Source organism: Prinia subflava (assembly GCF_021018805.1).
Source record: "Prinia subflava isolate CZ2003 ecotype Zambia chromosome W unlocalized genomic scaffold, Cam_Psub_1.2 scaffold_22_NEW, whole genome shotgun sequence".
Classification (NCBI taxonomy): Eukaryota; Metazoa; Chordata; class Aves; order Passeriformes; family Cisticolidae; genus Prinia; species Prinia subflava.
The window spans coordinates 8,213,792-8,233,055 of record NW_026960606.1 but is presented as its reverse complement, the minus strand read 5'-3'; the positions used below and the strand labels follow the sequence as shown (position 1 = coordinate 8,233,055).

Below are 19,264 nucleotides of genomic sequence, written 5' to 3'. Positions count from 1 at the left end.
AATTATAACTTTAGAAGCTTGCTTTGTATTAAAGAATTTTAAACTGTAGTTTTAGAATGTAAAAAGGCTTTTAGACAAAAGAAGGAAGTAAGAATGGTCTCAGGCTTTCTCACAGAAGGGTGAAAAACATCCTGGATACAAAAGAAGGATTTCAGCTCGCTGATTTATGGTTCTGGAAAAAGGGAAACTGGACATCACTATCAAAGATTGATAGACCTGGAAAATAGAAGCTGGACCCCACATCTGGAAGCTGGACCCCACCACCTGGAATACATATCCTGGATGTACATCCTGGAATATTGAAATCTAAAATGGACCACAACAGAGTATAGAAATTGAACAGGAACCAAACATCACCATCATAGATTTACAATTTCTAGGTCTTGAATAGTGATGTTAAAAATTGGAAATAGAAACTGCTGAGAAAAGCTTATGAATATGTATGAATATAGCCAATAAAATACCAGCAAGTCCAGCAATCGGTGTGCAGATGGAAGGGAAAATCCTTCCACTGTACCCAGTGCGCTGTCTTTGCTGACACTTTACCATGCTAATTAATCAATTATTAAATTGAATTGCTGCTTGATATATTCGCTGTGTCAAGCATCTTATTTCTAACACAGACTAATATTCCTCATGCATCAACACCATCCTTGCTTTTCTGTAGAGTTCTCTAGAGAATTACCTCCCTTGACTACAGATGGCCTGAGAGCAACAGAGACCAAACTTCATGCTTGCCTTACAACAGTGCCTTTTATAGGAGAAAAAAAAAAACATTTCCAGCTTTACCAGCTCTTCAAAAATAGGCAGAGAGGGTTGTGATCACCCCTTGGAGCCACAGTCATCAGTTTGGGATGTGGTTGTACCTCCTGGAGCTGAAAAAACTACCTAGAGACTGTCCTACTGTGAGATGATGGGAGGGTGTGAGGATGTGTGTGGCTAAGACAATCTAATTGTCAGAATGATTAAAAAAAATTAAAGTGACTTCTCAGGAGATCTAAATGCTGATTCTTGTCCAGCTCAGAGCTCTTGTTTTACATGGAAGAGTGTACAGGTTAATGGTAGAGTGGGTAAAAGCTTGGTTTTCTCTAATTCCTTAATAATTTTGGGGCATCTCTAAGTGTGTTCTCACTAAGCAATGGATTTTGGACAAGTTAAGGACCTGAGAGTAATAAAAACTATTTGGATCTGAAATTTAGAGATTGTAGGAAATGGTTGTGATAAACGCCAATCACTCGTTTTTTTAAATTTATGAATATTTAATAAAGAATAAAAAATTGGTTACAAAAATATTAATACAATAATAAAAGTTTAAAAAAAGTTTTCAGAGACAGGACAAATAATGAGACAACAAGAGCAAAGAAGGTAGCCCGGGCTTTTGTCCCCCCTCCCTCCTAGACAAAGGCTAGGAAGGAGAAGGGCCCAGAACAAAGAGAAGTCTTCTTTTTTAAGCCTTCAGTTTATGACTATTCATATCTTACGTAAAACAAGTAATTTTCAGCTGTTTCTTGTCACAAAAGCTTTCTGTTAATTAAAAGAACACATGAGAGCATACGTCCTTGAGAAAGTTAGGTTCTGTGGATAAGAGGCCATAAATTCTTCTTCACTAGAAGGTTTAGAGGCCTCTGTAAGGTTTAGGGGCCTCTGTGAATGTTATCTCTCTGCTGAGGAATTTTTCTTCTTGAGCAAAAAAATATAACACACATACACAGCTTCTATTGTACTATAACTTATTGTTAATTACAAAACTACATTCACTACATTATTCTAATGTTAATATAGTATAACTTTTCTATCTATCAGATTACATATAGTAAATATCTGCGTAGAGCCACATATACAATATGCCTTTTTCACAATCCCTCCTCTTTCTTGTTATAATAAATTGGCTCGAGCGGATATTTACTGCTCTCTTGCATCCCTTCTATGTTCATTTTTTTCATAAATCAGTCTAGCTTTTTGGAGGGGGGTCTTCTACTCTATTTTGTTTCCTTAATACCATAATCTTTTGCACCGTTTTTGTTGTATCCATCTTTTGATCTAAGGTTACAAATTGCATACCTTGAACTACACTAGTGATTAATCTAATAAAACAAGGGATCAAGCAAGGAAAGAATATTAAACTAGCTGTAGCACATAAGAGGAAAAAACCTAGTTTCTTTCACCATTCTACTCCTAGCACATTATCTCACCAGCTGGTACTTAGCACGGATTCCCACTTCTGAACTGGTACATGGGCGATTTTTCTGATATCATTGACTATATCTAGGATAGCATCTCTATTATAAACAACAATCTGATGTATTGAATTTTTCACAAACGCCCCCTTCTTCAGCTAATAGGTAATCTAGTGCTAATCTGTTTTGGTACACAGCGGCTCTGATTTGAGTTTGTTGCCTGGATATTAATTCCATTGCCAGACTAGTTTTGTTTGTTATTATTTCTACGACTGCCTGAAGCCTTATGATACGATTTAACATATAAATGGGAGTTCGATATCCCCAACTCCCGTCCTGTGCCCAGGTGGCTGGCCCATATGTTTCTAGTATTCATTCAGGGGGCCACTCATCATCTCCCCATTTTTGGAATCCTCCAATTAGGTCTCTCTTGTTTTTTTTTTTAGATCTTCATAAACTAGTATCCCTAAGTGATCCCCTTCAGGTCCAGGCAAAAGAAAAAATCCTGGTTGTATTACTCCCAGAGTACAGCTCTCTTTCCACTTGTGGGGGGAGTTTTGGGTATGCCTTTTTCCACATATCCAGAACAGACCGCCTGGTGCTTTCCAATAATCCAGTTTTTGCTCATCCATATTCTCCCAAAATTTAGAAATCTCTGGGAGGCTAACATAAGGATTTTTCCTGTATACCAAATTCTTTGCTTTACTTCTAGTAATGTGGGTGAAACACATCCATTTCTCCCCTTTTGCACATTCACTTCCCCTTAAATTTTCAGCAATCTAATACTTTTTCTCATTGTGTATGCAATTTCCCAATTTGGAAGGGTTATAACAGTGACTGTTGACATGAGTATGAGAAATAAAGAAGGAGCCTCGGTGTCTTTCCATATAGCATGGCCTGGTTAATATTTCAAAAATGAAGAAACAGAGAATGAGTGACAGAAAAAGGAGAGGTCCAGTATGGCTTATACTCCCACCTCCCATGCCTATGGGGTTGCAGCCCACAGCAGGTGTATGTGATCTTCTCGGTGGCGATTATAGAGGCCAATCTGGTCTTGCCCTCTCGTCTATTGTCACTTTCTCTTGACTAATTTCCAGGCAAATCGTTTCTGACACTCTTTAATGGTGGTCTCCCACTTTTTCTCAGCTATCTCCCATTCAAGAGGCACTAATAACTCCCAACCACACAACTAAGTTATTATTTCAGTAGCTCCAAGTTCTGCTTGGATAGGGGGCTCAGGTGACACTCTACACTTCATACAACGAGAGTGTCGTTTGTGTGAACTACAGTACCAATTTTTCCCACAGCTCAAACACATTTAAACCAACCAGCATGTCCAGTATTTGGGTGAATCAAACAGGGTATTTGGCTTGGCAATATATGAGGTTGTAATTCACCCTCCTCTTTATATAAATCACAGGCTAAGGCCAAAAATTACAGGGGTTTTCTGTCCGAAACATTTCTGATCTTCCTGTCTGCGGTGGCAGTATCCTCCCCATGGAGGGTACTGGAGGTGTCTTAAAGTTTTCTCAGGTGGTATTTGAAACCACTGATGCAAAACTCAGTCTAAGTTTCCAGTCAGGTGTGATCCTGCGTATGTTTCCTGGATCATGTGGATCTCCCCAGTTCATTACTACTCATTCCCGTTTAAGAGTTAATTTTGTATCACTCGGTTCTGGTGATATTGTCCACTCCTTAGGCTTTTCCACAGGTCCTTTTGCTCTGCTGGTGAATTCATCTTCATTCCCTGATCTGGATCGCCGCCTCAGTCAGCAATACCTGAAAAGGACTTTCTCATTTTGGAGTTAGAGATATTAATCACAACAATTTTGATATGGTGCAATTTATAATTCCTTTGAATTGCATTTTGGCACAACATAATCTATCTGTGTGTGCACTATATAGCTGACAGAAATGGCAGCATATTAAATTGATCATAGGTTTTAACAAAATCTTGGAATACAAGCTGCACAATGCTAAAATACTGTTATAAATATCACACCTAAGTTTTATAGGATAACTAAAAAAATGGTCCTGTCTTAGTCTGAAAGACAGGTATCTGCCACAGAAAAGCTGGAGCCACCCTTGTAATGAAGAATTCAAACTCTCTCCCTCTGAATTATTGTAATTTTGAAAATTAGGGGCCTCTCAGGCGAAGATCTGGGGACAGTAATAACAGTTCCTTTTTGGTGTATATACACAGGTTAACAAACAACACCAACCCCAGCATTAATAACAAACAGAAGCAAAACTCAGGAACACTTCCCCAAGGACACCCTGGGGCTTCTGGGGTTTCTTTCTTGGGGACAAAGAGTTCATTCTCTTCCCGGACTCCAATGCCCAGAGGGGCCTAAGGTCAGGGGGGTCCTGGTGCAGCTGCCTCACAGCTTCTGCTAGGGTTTTCCTACAGAGCCAGAGCTGCTGGGCCTGGGGTCCCCAAAGCTTGAATTAATTGTTGTAACACTTTTGATGTAAAGTGTGTTCCTCTGTCTGAATCTATTTTATTAACCATCTCATATCTTGGAATAATTTGTTTCAAAAGGGTTTTACTTACCACATTAGCAGTAGCCTTGGCAGTGGGAACTGCCTCCACTCAATGAGTTAAATGGTCTGTTATTACCAATATATATTTCCATCGTTGAACTTGAGGAAGTTCTGTAAAATCTACTTGGATACTTTGAAATGGTCTAAAGGCTAATTCCTTACCTTCCAGTGTAGTTCTCCTCATTATCTTTTTATTTTATCTTTTGACAAGTTATACATCTTTCAGTTATCTTCTCTGTTATCCTACAAATCCCAATGTATTCATAGTTTCTTAGGAAATAATCACACAAAGCTTGGGTACCTCAGTGAGTTTTCTGATGCATGTCTTCTAATATTTTTCTAGTAAGTACTTTATTAAGTAATTGCCTTCTTTCAAGAAGTTTCTGTTTCTTTGATTCATCTGGTTTACCTCTTATCTCCTTCAATTCTTTTTCCTCTGTTTCACTAAATTCTGGAATTTTCAATTTTCCTTATTTGGAGTTAATATTAACATGACCCTTTTAGCTTCATTCTCTGCTGCACCTTAGCTTCCTGGTCTGCCAAATTATTTCATCTTTTGGAGCCACTCTTATTTCTAATTTCACTTGTAATTCTCATCTTAACAAATTACTCCTTGTTCCTGGGACTAACTAAACATCTCCTATCTAAATTCTGGTATCTTTCTATATCACCACATCCCTGATGACAGGCAAAAGTCTTTTCTTGCTCCTGCACTCCATCACATCTTTACTTACACCATGCCTCTCTGAAATATCTACCAAACAAATTCTTCTTGCTTTTGTACCTTCCACAAATTCCAACTCTTCCTCCTGTCTGCATCTTCTAAAATATAACATAGACTAAGCAAATAATCTAGTGAACACTAATACTTCTCTTTCTTCACTCCTCCTCCTTCAACTTTCACACACATTCATTCATCAACTGTAGAAGAGACACTTAAAAAGCACTAAACACTGACTTCACATGGCCAAGCTCTCTCTCACCAAGTGAAAAACGCTTGAAAAAAAAAATGTTAGCACATCAAGCAGCAGTCATTTAAAAAAGCACAGCTTCAGACATTGTCTCCTTTCCTCTCAAAAAAAACAAGTCCTTCCTAAAACATCCCAGAACACATGCACGCTGTCTGAATTTTACAGGCTACCGATTTAAAAGAAACTGAAGGCCAGCGCATGAGAAACACTGAAAAAATCTTTAAAACTTCTATGACCCGAGTCATTCGGTCATAAGGAAAAGGGCAGCTGCGGGCGCTGATAAGCGAGCTGGAGGAGGGGCAGGCAGGGAGCTGCGCATCCCACGCGCGGCTCGGCGGCGCCGCGTCCACCGGGCAGCCCCTCTTCCATGGCACGGCTGTGCGGCCGCCCCTCTCCCTTTCTTCCTGAGATGATCTGCATTGACTGCGGTTTCCAAGGGAACGGCTTCCCCAACAGGGAGTGGGCTGCCACCGGAATTCCCGAAGGGGAAGCAATTTCCGGTCTCCTCCATGCGGCCGCGCTTTCCGCATGGCCCATGCTGGCGGGTCCAGCCGCCTCCGGCAGTCGCCCAGCACCACCGGAGCTGGAATCGCTACTGAGGAGCTAGGGACCGGACCAGCCCGCCACACGCCGACAGCGGAGGAACCGCCGCCGGGAGGGAAGGGAGGAGGGGGAGCCAGCCGCCCCGCCGCTACCGCGAACGCGGGGAGAACCCCGCCGCCGCTAAGGGGAGGAGGGGAGGAGAGGGAGCCAGCCGCTCCGCTGCCGCCGCGAACGGGGTGGGGGGGGAACCCGCCGCCGCTGGGGGGGAGGAGAAGGAACCAGCCGCCCTGCCGCCGCCGTGCCGCAAGCGGAGGGGGGCTCGCCGCCGCTGAGGGGGGGAGGGGAGAGGGAAAAGCCCCCCCCCCCCCCCCCCCCCCGCGCCGCAAGCGGAGGGGGATTCACCGCCGCTGCTGGGGGGGAGGAGGGAGAGGGAACCAGCTGCTCTGCTGCCACCGCCGCCGTGGGGGGGGGGGAACCTCCATGGTCGGCTAAGCCACCACGTGGCCACCCCCCATGTGGCTCATGGCGACCGTACTCGCCGTTTCCAACAAAAGCAAGGCAGTGGCGGCAACGCTCAGCGCTGCCAAAACAAACTAGCAAACAAACAAAATACTGGGAATGAGGCTGAAAAAGCCTTTGCGGGAAAATAGCGAGAGGGACCGGGGTGGTGGCCGGGTACCGTCGCTGCAGAGAAGCGGCAGCCGGTCCCGAAGCGGCGGGCGGAGGGACCGGGGGGGTGCCGGTCCCGACTGAGCCGCCGCTGCGAACAGCGAGGGGGGCAGGGGGGAAACCGGCTGGGCTGCCGCTGCGAACAGCGGACTCTTGCCTGGGATGGAAACTGGGGCAGAAACAAGCGACAAGCCAGAACCTGGGGCAAGCACAGGGACTGAGACAGGCACCAACACCGGAGCCGGCAATGCAGCTCCCAGGGGACGATCTTAGGGTGGTATCTCTGTTGATGATTTCTCCCCACTGGACTTCTATCCCTTTTCTTTCAAAATTTTCTCTATTCTACCCATCCCTGTCTCTGTTTACCTTCCCTTTTTCCCCCACAAAAACTACTTACCTCCTTTCTCCCACACTATTTCTTAATACAATTTACCTTCTCTAAGGAACTATAATACAGCTTAAAAAAATAAAAATCTACACTTTCTATACTTTCATTCATCCACATTCACTCCACTCTATTTTTCACTTACTCTCACACACAACAAAACAATCACAACTACAAGGTACCTTTTACTTTCCACACACTTTTACACTCTTTAACCTGGCCAGACAATGCCCTTCACAAACCCTCAATCTGGCAGTGTTGGGGGGTTCTCCCTTCCCAACCCCAGGTGCTCTTGGGTTTATTTCCTAGATTCTGCAGAATTTAACATAACCCTGGATGTCTCAGAATTGCTTCCTCCAATCCAGCTGGTTATCAATGCCCTTCACAAAACCCTCAATCTGGCAGTGTTGGGGGTTCTCCCTTCCCAACCCCAGGTGCTCTTGGGTTTATTTCATAGATTCTGCAGAATTTAACATAACCCTGGATGTCTCGGAATTACTTCCTCCAATCCAGCTGGTTATCAAAACCCTCAATCTGGCAGTGTTGGGGGTTCTCCCTTCCCAACCCCAGGTGCTCTTGGGTTTATTTCTCAATCCCAGCAAAAGTTTGTTTGTTTTTTTTTTTTTTTTAGGGTCCCCTTTTTCACACACTTTACCTTTTCCCTGGGGGGGTTTCTCTCACTCCTTTTTACCATTCACTTTCGTCCCCGTACTGGCCGTCTCCCTCGCGGGACAACGGAACTGCAGCATAGGGGACTCCGCTCTCGCTTGGAAGGTCTGGGTGTTACCCCAGCCCGCCTCTCAGTCACACACTTTCAGCCCCCGTTCCGCGCCAAACGCTGCCCCCCCCAATCCCAGCAATTCTTACCACTCCGTTGTCCTTGGGTCTTTATTCTTCGTGCACACTTTGATGTTAGGAGCTGGTTACCGCGGTTTTTAGGGAATTCTTTCCCTTCTCTTTGCCTTATTGTCTCCCTTTGTCCTTGGATCTTACCCCTTTCCGGGGTACTCTGCGAGGAACAGAGCCGAGGCCGCCTAATGCAGGCGGGACGCATCTTCCTGGTCTCTAATCCTCTCACAGCACCCACAGTGGGGTATTTTAAACCATCCCTCTGCTACCAAATTGTGATAAATGCCAATCACTCGTTTTTTTAAATTTATGAATATTTAATAAAGAATAAAAAATTGGTTACAAAAATATTAATACAATAATAAAAGTTTAAAAAGTTTTCAGAGACAGGACAAATAATGAGACAACAAGAGCAAAGAAGGTAGCCCGGGCTTTTGTCCCCCCTCCCTCCTAGACAAAGGCTAGGAAGGAGAAGGGCCCAGAACAAAGAGAAGTCTTCTTTTTTAAGCCTTCAGTTTATGACTATTCATATCTTACGTAAAACAAGTAATTTTCAGCTGTTTCTTGTCACAAAAGCTTTCTGTTAATTAAAAGAACACATGAGAGCATACGTCCTTGAGAAAGTTAGGTTCTGTGGATAAGAGGCCATAAATTCTTCTTCACTAGAAGGTTTAGAGGCCTCTGTAAGGTTTAGGGGCCTCTGTGAATGTTATCTCTCTGCTGAGGAATTTTTCTTCTTGAGCAAAAAAATATAACACACATACACAGCTTCTATTGTACTATAACTTATTGTTAATTACAAAACTACATTCACTACATTATTCTAATGTTAATATAGTATAACTTTTCTATCTATCAGATTACATATAGTAAATATCTGCGTAGAGCCACATATACAATATGCCTTTTTCACATGGTTAATTAAAAATGTAACTGGTTCAGGAAAAAAAAAATTACTACCAGGTCATACTGACAAGAGTTTATAATTCCAAAGACCTTTCCCTTATTTTAGCCCTGCAGAACAGTTAATGAAGGAAGTGCTCCCTTTTTTTCCCCTCTGAGCTGTAGAGCACAATAGAGAAAAGCTTCCCCTGCTTCTGCTGCTGTTGTTAGAGGCAGGCAAGGAAACCTCTTACCCAGAGCTTTGAGTCTGCTGAGAATGTTTTTATATAGCCTCTACATGAATTATTTCCTCGGGGCGCTATTAACTCCTCCAGTTTGATTTATTTTTAGCCGTGATGAAAATTAGCAATAGCCTTGTGTTTCAGGGTGCTCACACAGTGAGTCCAGCGCCTCTTTTGCTGATGTGGTCAGAGGAATTACACTGACTTCTCAGCAGGCAGTTTCCCTGCTGGAGCTGGGAGTACATTTCCCTCTGTCTGGAGAGTAGGGTCGGTCCCTTTGTGCTGTGCTGAGCTGGATGCACCCCTCCCGAGCTCTGCTTGAACCTGCCATGGATAGAGCAGCTCCAGACCGAGTCAGGGAGTGCTTGAAGATTCCCTTTTGGATTTGCCGGGCTCTGTTCCCCAGCTCACATCCCTCAGGGCAGCGCTCTCCTCATACTCCCTGCTGCTCCTGGCGTTCCCGGCCCGGCTGGGTGCCCTTGGGTGTGGGGCTGTGCAGGCTGGGGCACGGGCTCCATATTTGGCTCTGGGCTGGCTGTCCCTGACCCCAGAAGCTCCGGGTTTGCCTGTGGCCGTATATGGAGCGGCTGCTCCGGCAGCTGCGGCTGACCTGAGTTAGCACCAGCAACATCTGTGAAATGCTGCTCCTGCGGAACCCAGCTCATTATGCTAAAGCCAGGCTTTGGACTGGCCTTGCAGTGAAGAGGGTAATTTGAAGAAAACAAATTTCCCATTAAACTCCATTTTTTTAATTGTTTGCTAGGATGTGCATGGTTATAATCTTCTTTGTGGTGGTAAAGTCATGCAGAGGGAGAGCAGAGCATAAGCAGAACATCTCTGTGTCATGAAATCAGTAATTCTTAATGACAGTAATAAAAACCTCCTTCCCTGCGTACAGAGCCAGCACCATGCTTGCCACACAGATCCTGCTTTTCCCTTGGGTGCTGTGTGAGTGCACAAGGATGGGGAGGCATCAGGTGTGGGACCTCACCCAGCTTCCCTGACACGAGTTAGGATGGGGATGTGGGGTCACAGCTCTCCAGAGACTGTACCTGCCCTGCTGACACCCAGGACACAGCGAGAGAGGGGTTTGTGTGCAAAGCGTGAACCAAAAATGCTTGATGAGGTCTCTTTTGTCACCAAGGTGGACAAAAGTCTGGACTTCAAGAAGGAATGGGGGGTTCAGCCTGTGCTTCCAAGGGCACAAGGAAGCAGTTTGTACCTCATGTGCCTCCAGCAAACTCCACGGCACCTGAAAAAACAACGTTCCTCTGAGTTAACTGTAGAATCTCTCCAGCACAAGGGCCCTGCTCACACTTCTGCTTTTGGGTGGGCACCTTTAAGGTACACAACACTCACATTTGTGTTGGGACAGCGCCTGTTCAGTTTTGTAGGAGCCAAGTCAAGGCTCAGCTCTGACTCTTCAGAAGATAATTTTTGATTCTAAGAAGTTTCTTACCACTCCCACTTTCAACCTGGTTTGCACCCCCTGGTTTCTGCATTGAATCCCAGAGCGGCATCAAAAATTATTTCACTGATTTCATTTGCCTTATCTCCCTCTCTCCCTCCTTTGTGACAGATTAAAAAGCAGCAGCAAGATGTGTTAGGCTTCTTGGAAGCCAACAAAATTGAATTTGAGGAGAAGGACATCGCAGCTAGTGAGGAGAACCGGAAATGGATGCGGGAGAATGTCCCTGAGGACAGTCGGCCAGCGAGCGGGAACCCCCTGCCCCCCCGGCTCTTCAACGACAGCCGCTACCTCGGGGTAAGGGCTGCTCCAGCTCTCCTGTGCTCATCCCCCTCACCTTCATCTCTCCCTGTGCTCATCCCACTCCTCTTCCTCACTGTCACCGCTGTGCTTCACTGCGGTGAACAGCCAGGCAGGGCTTGCTCAGCTGCAGTTGCCCAAACTGGGAGGGCTGTAGGAGATGTTAGACGTTTCTCCCCATCTTGGGCTTTTAGTAATAATTGATTCTTGAATATTCTAGTCACACCATTGGAGAGATTAAAATGTAGACCTCTTGATTTGGATCCTACCTTGCAGTACATATAATTTTCTTTTCCTGTGGGTTTTTTCCCATTTTATGGTTTTAAAAATCCCCAGGTTTTTTTAATCCTCATTTTCTCCATGATTGTGAACTAACACCTCACAGAAATCTGGCCCTTTTACACCAACCTTATGTTCTATAGCAAGTTCAGAGATGTGTTCTGCCCCTGTGGGGTTTGCCAGTAGGTATGAATCCCAGATCATATGAATTGATGTCTGCCATGATCATAAATCAGTTTCCTGATCCTTCTTGGATCAGCTCTGTGTGCTGCTTGCACAAGGAAGGCTGCTGTGCTTCACTTACTCCAGGGCCTTGGACAGATTAAAACTCGTGTTGCGAACACAAATCCTACTGTAATTATTTTAATACTTGATCAAAAGTAAGTTGCCTCGCAGTACTTGTACCCAGCAGGTCATGCTTGAGTGATTACTAGATTAACTGTTAGTTTTATTTTTAAAACTTAGTATCTTCTGAACAGAGCTCACAGTGTGCATTCCTCTGGTCCTTTTGAAGTCTGGTTCTGAACTGCACAGTCTGTAAGTCAAGACCTGCCAGTTCTGGACCTTTGTGAGACAAATCTGTGTCTACTGAAAGAAACTATTCTCAATGTGCCAAGAATTTTTCTTGCTTGTAATATAAGCAGAACTTGAAATAATATCCACAGTGAGCTGTTGTGCCACTTGGCTCTCAAAATTTTACTGACTGGTTGTGACATGGAAAAAGGTTGGTCTGGAGTAACAAACATAAAGATCAGTAGTTATCTGAGAAGAGGCTGGTTACAAGGTTCTTGCTATGGGTTTATTTCATCCCCAAATTTTGGTTGATGTCACGTTGAACTTTTGAAATTCGGTCAGTTTGTGTTGCTGGATTCGAGCTGCTACAGTTCAACTTTCAGGAAGGTAAAAGTTAATTCTGTGCCCAGAATCTGAACCTCTTCTATCTTTATCTGATGCCTCTCAAGCATGAAGTCCCCTGTTTGTTCCATCTGATGCAGCACAACTGGCAGAGCAAAGAGCAAATTTGCCTTCCCGGCCTGTGCACAGCAGAGAGGCTGGAACTGGAGATGCTGTGTGGGCTGGCATGAGCTCTGCTCCTCAGGCCCAGGAATTCCTGTCCTGGGAGATGCTGCAGAGCAGGTTCATGGACTGTGTACCAGCAAGATAAACAATCCCTTTGTTATTAAGCAGCCCCATTCCTGTCAACAGAAGGGCTGCAGGGAGGATTTACCATAATCACACACATTTTTACCAAACCAGCACATGAATGCTTCATGTGCAAATGGAGCAATAATTGGATATCCTTGAAGTCCAGACAGCTGGAATCTTCTGGTCCCTGTACTTTGTTCTGTTCTAGCTGCATCAACCTCTCCTTAGAGCTGCCCCCCTTAGTTGCTGTTCCTAAGGCTTTTGCCTCCCAGACAGTCAGGAATACAGAGCAGCATGCCCTAAAACAGCTCTCCCTGACTCCAGCCTGAGACCAAGCTGCTGCCTGCCTTGGGCTTCCCAGCCAGGACTCCTGCATCTAAACATTGCCCAGGAAAGCTGGAGGAGGCTGGTAATGTGCATCAATTAAAAATGGAGAGCAGGAAAGTCATTGGACTGATCCCTGCTGAGTTCAGAAGTCGGAGTGAGGGAATTGTATGGTAACTTGGACAACAGTGAGCTTGCACAAAACTACTGGGTTCCTTTAGTTGGGGTTTGGCAACTGGTATTTCTTTTTAATTATTTATTTTATTACCTTAATTTTCCTGGGAAGTGGCTGTGTGTTTAGGGCATTTGTAGTGCACTGTGAGTGAACAGTGCCACCCCATTGCCTTCACTTGCACAGACTAATCCTTGGTGGGAAATGGTGATGGGAAAGGTGCACTCTCAGTGTAAGAGTTTCAGTTGAACTTCTGACAGATTTAAGAGCTGGACTCCATAGTTGCACAATTGCCGTCCCTATCAGGAATCAGCAATGACATCTGGGAACATCAGGGTTTCTGATGACAAGGTCCAGCCAGGCTCAGCTGCTTCAGGAGGAACGTCCACACCAGACCAGTGACAACACCTGCCTTGTGTGGAGTCTTTCCTTTTGAGAGAGGCTAGAGCACCTTACAGCAACATCTCCTTGGGACCTAGAAGGAATTCCCAGCTTGTCCCTTTCCAGCCAGACCAGTTTGTGTGCTCTTAGTGCTAATACCACGAACCTGAGCTGATGCTGGATTTTGCATTCAGCCACAGGAAGCAGTTTGCTTGGTGAGGGTTGGGTGACACCTCAAACTGAGTTGAGATTATTTCTGACAATTCACTCCTCTGTCTTTTATTCCCTCTCCCTCCTGGCATGGTGAAGGACTACAGTGCTTTCTTTGAGGCGCGGGAGAACAACGCCGTGTACGCGTTCCTGGGCTTGACTGCACCTCCTGGGTCAAAGGTAGGTGAGCACCTCCTCACAGTGAGCATGTGGCTTTCACTTCCTCCTTCTCTGCTCAGAATAGGATCTGGTACATGTGCTGTCATTGCCCCCATCAACCTCCCTGGGAGATAGTCTCGAGAGGCTCTCAGGTTTCAGTTTCAAAGAGAGTAGTTAATATTTGCACTGAAGAATGCATAAGAAACCTAGATGAAAAAAATTATCCCAAAATCGAAGAATGTTTTCAATTCAGTAAAAAAAATTCATTCATGTGAAATTTTGATGAGATTTTTCTACTAGAAAATCTCTTGAAATCAAACCCACTGTTTCTGAAATAACATGGTCTTGCTTCAGAGTATTTTTTTCCTCTGGCTTGTTATCCAAAGCTTATTTTCCTTTGCCAATTACAAACTGGTCTGCTGCTTTGTGGATGCAATGGACTGGAATTCTCCTTTTGATTTTGATAGGATAAGACAAGCCTGCTTTATACGTTTCACTTGACAGCAGCAGGATCCTCCAGGTCACTTCCAGCTTTCCTGTTCTAATGGAGAAACACGCTGCTCCCTTTCAGCTTTTACTCGTGTACGAGTTGAAGGTCGTGCTGTGCACATCACTAAGAGACCTAATTTTAAAGGTGCATGGTGACCCATGAGCAGTGAGCACTGCAGGTTGTGGGGCAGACTAAAGCAGTTTTGGGAGCCAAATTTCCTGCAGTAGCTCCACTGGGATGGTGTGATGAGGAAAAACCGCCTCGTACAAAGCTGCACAGAGCAGTGACTGGGATCTGCACCCCAGCGTTACCGCTGCTGGCATCAGACCAGCTGCACTCAGCACCACAGTCCTGGTGAAGTTCCTTGGAACATCCACACTGCACTGCTCAGCAGAGTGTGCAGGATGGAGCCAAGGAACCAGGAAGCAATCCTGAGACTGTGGGATGTAGGGAAGCTTGTGCCTTTCCCCTGGGAAGTGCAGTGGTACCAGAGAGTAGCTGCTGTCATAACAAATCAGGTCACCTGTCTCAGTAACGTTGGGAACGTCACTGCTTCCCAGACCTGCCGGCTGGCAGGAGCAGCCAGCATGGCTGGCAGGAGCTCTGCTTCTGTCCTAAGGGATGCTCCAATTCTGTCCTCACCTGAGGAAAAGGTGAATTTTAAGCAGGAGGGATAGAACACAGCTGTACTCTGCTGAATTTCCATGTTGTGTTGGGCTGATGATGGTAAACAACCTTTGCAGAAGTGACCCTGCATCCTGCTCTGTGGCTGACTTTGGGAATCCCTCCCACAATTAGGATGTCCAGTCATGTCAGTTGCGGGCTGCTGAGGAGGGTACACAGATTTGTAGGTGCTGAAATTGATGTTTCCAGGATAGCTGTGTGTAGCTTGGACATAATGCTGTAGGGAATGACATGGCAACTGCAGAAAATGGCAGGAGGCTGGGAGCAACCTTGGCAGGAAACCTCCATTCAATGCCATCAGGAGACATTTGGGAAGTTCTTTGACTCTGAAAACAAAGGTTTGATATTAATGCTAAACAGGACTAGCTTAGAAGTGAGCACAGTAAATTCAAGTAACTATTTTCTGAGCCCTGGAGGTTTGGTTTGTCCTTTGGATCTACAAACTCAGGAAAAGACTGGCCTTCAGTTTATCTTAAAAGCTCTACTTCAAGCAATATGGGTGAATTTTAAAGGGAGAAGATTTTGTGAGTTAAAAGCTATGTTTAATTATTTCTTTATTAAGGATTTAAGGACTGAGAGGATGCTCAGTGAGGGGCCTTGAGGGAGAAATAAGAAAAAATACGAAAGAGGGACAGTGTCAAGTCTGGAAAGCTGAGCCTCTCCTAGATAACTTGCAGGCATACGCCCAAGGAAATGGAGTTTGACCTCCAAGAAAAATAGGTTAGCAGGTTACTTGTATCAACCTTCCTGGGCATGAGGGAAATACCAGAAATCCTCTCCATCTTTGCACTGCCTGTTCTGAAGAGAAGTACTGTGTCTTGAAAAAAATCCCAAAAACCAGAGAGGTTCCACCACTGCAGTGCCCTGGGCTGGTTACGGGAGTTGTTACAAAGCCCAGGGAACCTTCTCCTCTTTCTTACCATTCAAGAAATCACTTGTCTTTTAGAGAATATCAAACACGTTGCTTTTTTCCAGGCTTTGTAGCTCTTTTTGATCTTCCTTTCATTGCTCACCTGCCTTTTGTACTGCAGATGGCTGGGATACCCTTGTGCAAGGCCTGTGGTGCACGGTGACACCCGAACCCTGGTGACATCCCGACCCTGCTCTCTGACCCGTGACAGGCCAGCAGAGTAGAGCACAGGCCAGGAGCATGGCAGCTCCAAGCCAGGCTCTTCCCACACCCTGAGTTCAAAGGCAGGATGAGGGAAGTTAGCCAGGAAAACTAGAGTGAGCCACCACATCCAAGATACAGGAGATACACCTGGGACTTCCTGCCCTGCAGTCTGGGGTCACCCACTGTGTCTCCTCCTAAAAAAATCATACAGACTTCTTGGAAATTCCCCTCTTAGTCCTTTCTCCTCGTGTGTTTTGTTTGTTTAGCAATGCTGGCTCATGGTAACAATGATATTGAATATGTTATCTTGAGTATTTCTGTGCAGTCACAAAAGCAAATTACTCCAACACATCATGGCATATGTTGAACTTTGTCCTTTCAAATAAACCAGGCTGTCCCTGCTGAGTTGCTGCACTGAGGGCTCTGGGAATTCATCTCTCATTCATCTTCTTGTAGGTCATGGTGCTGCTAGCAGGTAATTAAATTAATCTGCAGTCAAAAGTATACTTGGAGAAACCAAAAGGAAATTCCTTTTGCATTTCTTCTGTTGTCATTCTGTTCCTATTTGTGATCACCTTACAAAGGCTGAAAGAAGATTGAAAAATGCAAGTTATTGTTTTATAGTGTGCCTTTGGAAACACACTGAGAAACTACTAACGTGTAATTCTTTTTTGCTGTTTCAGGAGGCTGAAGCACTGGCCAAGCAACAAGCATGAATTTCAACTGCCTTAAATGTCTGTAAAGGGAATTTCCACAGCTTTTTATAAAATAGTCCAGCTGCCTCTGCTTCAAGAAATGTAGATGTGATTTCTAACATTTGATTGGTGCTTGCAGCATTCACTATCCCTAACACAAATTGAACAAAGGATGGAAATGAGGATTTCAGGGTAGGGAGCGGGAGTGGATTCTGATGGAAGCCAAAGCAGACATGAATGAGTTACATTTAGTTTAAACTGTCCTGGCAATTTGTCCATTTTGTGTAAACTTAAAGAAACTATTTTAGTACTAAAAATGCAGATGGGTGTTACCTAAAGATCCAACTATTTAAACTATGGAAAACAGTATCTAAAACCTCATCAGATACTAATTTAGTGCCTGAGTTGCCTCAAAAATGTTGCTGAGTTACACAGTAAATTTTCAGTGTCTTTCCTGGTTTCAAATGAATTTGTAGGTGGTACCGTGTAGTTTAACCATTGTAGTCACTTTGGAAAGTTGTTTGTCTTCTGTAGAATGGATATTTAAGGTTTGTATTGCTACACACTATACAGGTGATAAAACCCCCAACAAACCCCATGTATTTCTCATTTAAGTGATCTGTGTGGGCTCTTAGGACAAAAAGGGCAATGGACATGGGTCCCTCACAGCTGCCTAAGCAGGAGCGATGACACATCTAGGGCAAGATTCGATGTTGCAAACAAGCCAAAACAGCTATAAATGGCCTTTCCCTACCTGTGTAAGGGTGAAAGCCTTTAAGGTATTTCTCTACAAAAATACCAGTGCACACTGCTTGGAGCATTAAACATTTCGCTGCATGCTCAAGTAGCTATTAGGTTCATATAGTTTTTTTTCAAATGAGGAAATAAATGTTTGAATAGCAAAAGTTATTGTAATTAAGCAAGATTTCTTTTTTTTAAGGTTTAAAATCTTCATTTCCATTCTTATTGCCATATCATAGAGCTATTACAGGAATTGCAAATCTCTCAGTGTCTTGTGTGGGTGACTTTACCACATGCAATATTAACCTGTGTGTTCTCCCAGTGCTCATGAGGGAGCCTGTAATTCCAGGCCGTATTTTAATTCCTGGTTTATCATTTTGGGAGCCTGGGAAGCAGTTGGAAGCTTGTGCTTACAAAAGCAGCACAGCATCAGGAGGCAGAGGGATGAATGGATGCTGCCTTACCTTAAAGATTAACACACACAAAACTGTGCTTTTTTATTAACAGCTTTTGTCAGGAATTACTGCAATTCTGTGAAATTTAAGACCTTTTGGGGATGGAAGTTTGGTTATGTTTTAAATCCAGCACCAGATTTTGGTTGTTCACTATGATTTCATCTTTCGGAACGAGGTTGTTTTTCTTTCTTAATATTGGCTGAATCCTTCTCTGTGTCTAAATTCCTGCTCACGTTTTTGGGAACTATGGAATACTAAAGGAAGTGTGGTAAGGAAAGTGGGATGTGACACACAAGTCTCCATATGCACACCAGTTTGCTGTGTTTCCGGTACAAGTTTGGTGAATTACAGCCATTATTTTGGAGGAGCTGTAATTAAAAGTTGCTGCCAAATTCTGTCAGTTCAGCGACCCAAAACATTCTGAAACTAGGTCAATCCCTCTCAACGGTCAAGAAAATTGCCAAGTTTAAGAAAGCAAAGTCACTGCCCTTGTCTGTCCCCCTCTTGCCATATGGGAGCATTCAAACTATCAGCATTCCTAAGGCAGCTCTGGTGAGCCAGGCTGAATTATTCCTTTGTCCAGGGAACAAGGAACCGACACAAACTGAAAATACCAAAAATATCTTTGTTGTGTGTGCAAATCTTGAGTTTTTTGATGCAGATCTCTTGCATGACTTTAGGAGTGCTAGGAATCTGTTACCTCTCTGCTGGTTTTCTGTTTCCATGGGTGCAAGAACTGAATTGATTCTTTTCTTTCTTTTTTTTTTTTCCTATGGAGAAAGCAGGCATTGAGGATTTAACCTGTATGTTAACCATTCCTGTATCATTCCAATAAAGTTGTTTTGGAACACTTTCTCACTCCATTACTTGTTTACATGTTTTGTTCACAGTTTGAAGCTGAAAGAAGTGAAATTTTCAGATGAAAATACTGCTTTTTAAAAGTTCAGGATTTATACAAGGTGAACATCAGGGATCTGCTGCTGCGGGTGAAGTCTGCTGGGTTGGATCTCTCACCTGTTGCAGCTAATGGAATTTAATTACTAAATGGGATTTAATTTAGAATACACCTACCCAAAATAGTGTGTCAAGGTTTGCGTTATTTCCCTCATTATCCTGCTTTCCCACTCATTCCCCAGGGCAGGGACAGGTCGGAAGTGGCTGGGACACAGCAGCTGCTCCCACACTCAGAGCTCACCCACCCCTCCCCTGCTCATTTACAAACTGTAATTAATCAGCTTTATGCTGCTCACACCAGGGAACTGTGCTATTTTATATTTGTGTTGCCACAGGGCAGTGCAGGATAAATTTTAAACTAAAACTTCATTTACACCTTCCCTATTTGCCGGATAGATCAGCAGGTACGTCCTTCCTGCTTCATGGGCTG

General features: G+C 44.2%; 1 protein-coding gene across 2 annotated transcripts in view; it reads left to right on the top strand.

Moving 5' to 3' along the window:
- LOC134564920 (adapter SH3BGRL-like) overlaps positions 1 to 18,743 on the top strand; it is a 44,386-nt gene extending 25,643 nt beyond the window's left edge. For both annotated transcript variants that reach the window (XM_063424215.1, XM_063424214.1), the window contains 3 exons: positions 10,842 to 11,027; positions 13,642 to 13,722; positions 16,673 to 18,743. In XM_063424215.1, the coding sequence (XP_063280285.1) occupies positions 10,842 to 11,027; positions 13,642 to 13,722; positions 16,673 to 16,705 (300 nt within the window). In that variant the 3' untranslated portion in view covers positions 16,706 to 18,743. The remainder of the gene's footprint in view (positions 1 to 10,841; positions 11,028 to 13,641; positions 13,723 to 16,672) is intronic.
- The last annotated feature ends 521 nt before the right edge of the window (positions 18,744 to 19,264 follow it).